Genomic DNA, 6050 nt, shown 5'->3' with positions numbered 1-6050 from the left:
GGACCAATTTCTGAATTATAGAACATTATTTGTGATTAAGGCTTTGATGCTTTCTGGGACCAGAGAAAAGGCATACATATCCTCAGGATGTATGTGCTTATGAGAAGGGCAGAAGAATGTCCAGGCTTTTTCTCAGAGGATAACATTTAACTCAAAGAAGGAGCTGAAGAAACTGTTGTTACATTTTGGATCATGATGCCAATTTCCTGAGGGACCCACACTTATACTTATCCGTTTACTCTAGAGAATGTGCATCCCCCCCCCCCCCCCGTGTGGATAGAGAGACAGATTGTTGCCTTCCCAAATTTCTTGAGATCTGTAGGGAAATCTGAGTTTGGAGTTTCTCTTCTCTTGATACCTGCAGTTAAGTAAGAAATTGTCCCCAGGTCCTGTTCTGTGTCTGTAAATTGTAGAGTATTGTACAAGTCACTAACAGTGCTTTGCAACCAGACTCATCACAGATGCTACTTTAAAAGTGCGTTCCTGAACAAAGACATTATGAGGAAACATGTTGACATGGGGGAAATTCTTAAGGAGGCCTCAAGAAACGATGAAGAACTGAAGACAGCCCAAGAACACTGAGAGTGTTACAAATGTTCTGTTTTATAGAAGAAACATTCATCAATTGACTATCAAGTATCAAATTGTTAGCTGTGAACTCATATAAAGAAGTGACATTATATGGACAGAGAGATTGTATTTAATGTATTTAGCAATATATGTAAATATATATAACACCAATTAAGGAAATATAAGCACTAAATGTTAGAGAGAGCATAGTGGTGAGCACTGGAAGGGCTGGGGTCAGGAAAAGGAAAGTGGAAATTTTATGTAATTATATTTTAATTTTAAAAGATAAAAATATTAAATAAGAACTCATAGCGATTTGCCTGCCTCTGCCTCCCGAGTGCTGGGATTAAAGGCCTGCGTCACCACCGTCCAGTTGAGTTCACTTTTTTTTGCTCTAAGTATTACCCTATTCACTAACTAACTCTCTCAATATTACTTCAGTTTGTGGCCTCTTTTAATTTTATTTTTATTGACATATATATATATGCAAAAATATGAAAATCAATCCAGTCTCTGTAAAACAAACACCATGTTTTCTTCCTTATTTTTATTAGATTTTATATACATACATCCAATTGTATACATAAATATGATATGAATGTAGGGGAACAAAGAATCTAATATACACAGGAGTATAGGGCTGTAAAGTGAGATGTGAGAAGGTAAGGAGGAAACAGAATCTTTTTGTCACAAGTTTTTATATAAAAATCTTATTTAACATAATAATATTTACAATATATATACACAATGCCAATTTTGAAAATCAATAATGTACACTGACATCATATTGATAATTATATTGATGTATATATTTAACATCATATATAATAAAATATACTGAGATATATTTAACATCATTACAATTTAATGTTCTGATTTAAGTAAATTAATTGCCACAAGTGAAAATTCCTAAAATAATGTTGAGACTAGATATCTCTGCATGTTCTAGTATTTCACAAGCTTCCTGCACAGTTTGATGCAGGAAGGAGGTACATGATAGAAATGGTCCATTACCCCTGGACATCCATCCACCTCAACTGATATAAACAGGTTCCTGATCATTGTACTTTACCTGGAATGTGACACTCTGCTCCAGCTGCATAAAAGACACAAAGATACATATTCTTCTGTTGTTTAGAATGTTTTAAATGTCAGCTGCGTGGGTTTTCTGTCTTTATTGCATCCTTCAAGATGAAGGAAAACTGACCCCACCACAGAAACTCCATTCTCTTTTACCACAGTCTTTTGTGGTAAGTCACACACATGTGACTTTGATGACAGTAGTGTTTTTTCTAAATATAGGTATTCCCCTTATTCTGAAGCTGATTCTGGCCTACTCCTTAAAGGCAGATGCTTTATGTTTTAAGCTAGTTGCACGTGTATTTCCTTGGCTTTAGCATGGTAGAGGATTTCTAAAATCCTCCCTTTTCTTAACTTCTGATGCCTCTTAGAGATGGATGTTCCTCAGAAAAGTTGCCAAATTATTCATGGGATGGGATGAAGTTTTGCTTGTTGTTCTCTTAACACTGTTATTAAAGTAAATATAGTTTTCATTTTGTATCAGATTTTTATCATCTACAATATGATCAATTCATGTATACACAAATAATATTGACATTATGTTAGCAATCAAATTAGTAAGCCCATCATATCCTAAAACCTTGCCATGCCACTTCATGTTTTAAGTTTACTTGCCTTAATTTCTGTGTTTTGAATGTTTAATATAAGAACTGTTTCCATTAGTTTTGAGTAAACTTTATTTTTTCCAAAGAGTGCTCACCTTTATAGACCTGGATGGAGTGGGGGAGGACCTTGGACTTCCCAAGGGGCAGGGAACCCTAACTGCTCTTAGGACTAGAGAGGGAGGGGAAGGAAAAAGGGAGGCGGGAGGAAGTGGAAATTTTAATAAATAAATAAATTAAAACAAACAAATAAACAAACAAAAAGAGTGTTTCACTGTAGCTTTGGACCCTGTCCTGGACCTAACTCTTATAGACCAGCCTTGCCTCAAACTCACAGAGTTTTTCCTGCCTCTGCCTCCCAAGTGCTGGAAATGAAGGCACATGAGACCACCTCCCAGCTTCTTTATCACATTTTAGCTACATAAATTATATTATACATCATCTTTGTAAATTATTCATTCAAAATGTCACATAACTGACTAAGTGAAAAAATTATTCCAGTCTCTATTCTCTTATCATGTGGTAAATATTATTTTATTTTTTCTCTATTTGAACCAGGCAAACCTAGTTATAACTATCCTATGCCAATAGGGTCATTCAATTCTTCTTTTATTGATTAATATTTCATCTTACATATTAACCTCTTGATTTTTCAGGTTGTTTAAAAGATTTCCTTCAGAGAAAAAAAAACCAAAATAGTACTCTTCCAAACAATTTATTAATGACTCATAACAATAATAGGATTGCTGAAGCTTATGTATATTTTTGTTTCATTAAATATTGTTATGTTAATGTAATGAAATATTTTGATTTTTCTATATTAGCTAATAAGATATTTGCTGAATATCTTCAGTCACTTTATGCACATCACATGGATTCTGTGTGCCACAGAAAAGTATCTCATAATTATGAGAACTCAAGGAACATCTAAAATTGGTTCTAGAATTATAAATATTATTGTAGGACATTATATTTCACATTGTCTTGGCAAAAGAAGTCTATCGATAATAAACTAATAATTATTGGACAAATTTATAGAGATTAAATACAAATACAACTATGATGATAGTGCTTCAAGTAGTTAATTAAATATGGATGTGAATTGGAGCTAAATACATTTCTTAATGCCAACTTAATGCTAAGAAGAAATGCTTTGTAATAAAGAGTCCATACTCCTCATAAATACAGTTCAGAGAAGATGGCAGAGCAGACCATAGGATAAATATCATGATAGGCAGATCCTCAGGAGCAAAGTTGCTATGTTGCTAGCTGAGGACGGTCATGGAAGGATTTCTAAGAGTCAGATAAGATAAATACAAACAAGTCTGCATAAAACTGAAACTTATGAATAAGTGAAATGATTTAGGAAAATAAACAGTATAGTTAAAATGAGGACAACAACATGAAGAAAATCTGATGAATTGTCTTACTTTGAGGCTGTATTCGATGACAGAAGTTTTTAAAGAGAAATTATCCACAAAAACTTAATATAAAAGTTATTTATACACAATATCTATATGACTAATAATACAAATAAAGGATGTATTTGTCCTGTGCTATAAGACAGGAAACAAACATGGTCAATAAGATTCATTTTTGTGTTAACATCAAAATAGAGTATCATTAAGGAAGCTTAGAAAAAGTATGGCTTGATATAGGAAAAATGTAATTTCCTGTCTTCTGCCATATTACCGTAGATTATTAGTGATCATTTTCAGCTGCTGTAGGTTCTTAGAATTATTAAAGACTAGAATTCATTATGGTCTGACACACACTTATGTGAACTGGTGCCAGAGGAAGCGGAATTAGGGCACTCACACTTTTAAAATTGGAAATTTCTGTCCCATTTATGTTTCTTCAATTATTAAAACTTTTGAGGAAATGTATTATTTTATACTGGTATGTGATAAGTCATCCACATGTTGTGTAACATAAACAAATAATGTAATAGATACACATACATAGAATTTTGTGTGATAATAGAAAAAATAGATTAATATATGTCAAATATTATAAAAAAAATCAAGGTGCTTTTATTCTTCATTCAAAATGAATGTTCTATTTTTCCTAATTTTGGTGTTGCAAGATATCATAGAGGACATATAACAAGAGGTATCTTGTCATATAATTGAAGGCAAGCTGAAGACAAAGTCACCACTCTTCAGTGCCTCCTATAGGATTCAGATAAAATAATAGATGTGAGGTAATAAGTTTTAAAATGTTAGTTCTGGGAAGAGTAATAAAGGCTCCAGTGGTTTGCTTCTCACACTGATTAGTACATCAAGCAAGGTACCATGTGCTATTTGGAAATGTCTATTTTTATTTCATAATGCAACATTTTTTAACTGGTTTAAGTTCATTGGAATCACAAAGTCTATAACTGCTTAAGCAATTAGGATGTGTCTTATTCTAGTAGATCTATTCTAGATATAGAGAAAAACCATGCTGCTGCTGAAGTCTTCAGAAAAAGATGAAATGTTGGATACCAGCAGAAGAGAGTGAGATTTTTCTGATGTGGATGGTGCAATTTGACTCCAAACTAAAATTTCTTGTTTGGAAGTTAGTGGGATGAGTGTTAGAAATTTAAATTTCTTGATTGTTAGTACTATGTTTTTGCTATTGCAAAAGTTTCTTTACACATGGAACTTCATTTTATGAAATAACTTATTTAGAGCAAGTTTTACATCCCTATTCCTCAGGCTGTAGATCATAGGATTCAGCATGGGCACAACAGTCGTATAAAACACAGAGGACACTTTGCCTTTGTCTTTGGATCTGACTGAGAAGGGCTGTAGGTACACGAATGCCAAGGAACCAAAGAAGACAGCAACAGCAGAGAAGTGGGAGCTGCAGGTGCTGAAGGCTTTGAATCTGCCCTCAGTGGATTTGATACGGAGGATGCTAGCAATGATGAAGATGTAAGAACCCAGGATGGCCAGGGTGGGAACAAGAATGTTAAAAGCACTGAGATACAGGAGGAAAACCTCATTGATGAAAGTATTGGAGCAGGCAAGCTCCATCAATGGAAAAAGATCACAAAAGTAATGGTTTATTGTATTAGCCTTACAGAAAACCACTCTTAGCATGCAGAATGTATGGATAGAGGCACCGACGATGCCCATGCCATAAACCCAACCTATCATCCAGGAACAGACTTGGTAAGACATAGTGACATTGTAGAGCAAAGGATTGCAAATGGCAACATAGCGGTCATATGCCATGGCAGCCAGCATGTGACACTCAGATATAACAAAAGCAAGGAAGAAATAGAGCTGAGTCATACATTCCGGGTAGGAGATGACATTCTTCATTGTCACAAAGTTCACCAGCATTTTGGGGGTGATGACAGTGGAGTAACAAAGGTCAATGAAGTACAGACTGCTGAGGAAGAAGTACATGGGGTTGTGCAAGTGGGAGCTGAGCAGGATCAGGATGATCATTCCCAGGTTCCCCAGCACTGTGAGCAGGTAGATTCCAAGGAAGAGGGGGAATAGAGGAAGTTTCAGCTCTGGTTGGTCTGTTAACCAAGAGAGGATGAACTCAGTCACTGTGGAGTCATTTCTTTCTGGCATTTCTCCCTGGATGTTCTATATAGGAAGTGAAGAAAAAGGTTATTTATCACACATCTGCTTGATATGTGACATTGAATTCAAGATTTCCATTCTGGTGTTTTCTGTTTTCAACAGCTCTTCATTTTTGCTACCAGCTAAAACTCTAACATGGGAATACAAATAGATGTTTAACGTATCTATGTCTATCTATGTTCCATGAACACCCAAAAAGACAGATATATTTAAT

The 6050-nt window shown here is 34.7% G+C and overlaps 1 protein-coding gene across 1 annotated transcript; it reads right to left on the bottom strand.

Moving 5' to 3' along the window:
• Nucleotides 1-4885: 4885 nt before the first annotated feature.
• On the bottom strand, nt 4886-5830 carry LOC125388894 (olfactory receptor 8G50-like). Its single transcript, XM_048417246.3, has one exon. It carries the CDS (start codon nt 5822-5824, stop codon nt 4886-4888), a length of 939 nt encoding a protein of 312 aa, XP_048273203.3. The 5' UTR covers nt 5825-5830.
• Between the last annotated feature and the right edge of the window lie 220 nt (nt 5831-6050).

The sequence above is a fragment of the Myodes glareolus genome, chromosome 4 (assembly GCF_982192425.1).
Source record: "Myodes glareolus chromosome 4, mMyoGla1.1, whole genome shotgun sequence".
NCBI classification, from domain to species: Eukaryota; Metazoa; Chordata; class Mammalia; order Rodentia; family Cricetidae; genus Myodes; species Myodes glareolus.
This window is presented reverse-complemented; position numbering and strand designations above follow the sequence as displayed.

Bases quoted from the DNA above. Each gene is read 5' to 3' on its own strand.
- LOC125388894 (XM_048417246.3), bottom strand. From the start codon at position 5,824: ATGCCAGAAAGAAATGACTCCACAGTGACTGAGTTCATCCTCTCTTGG.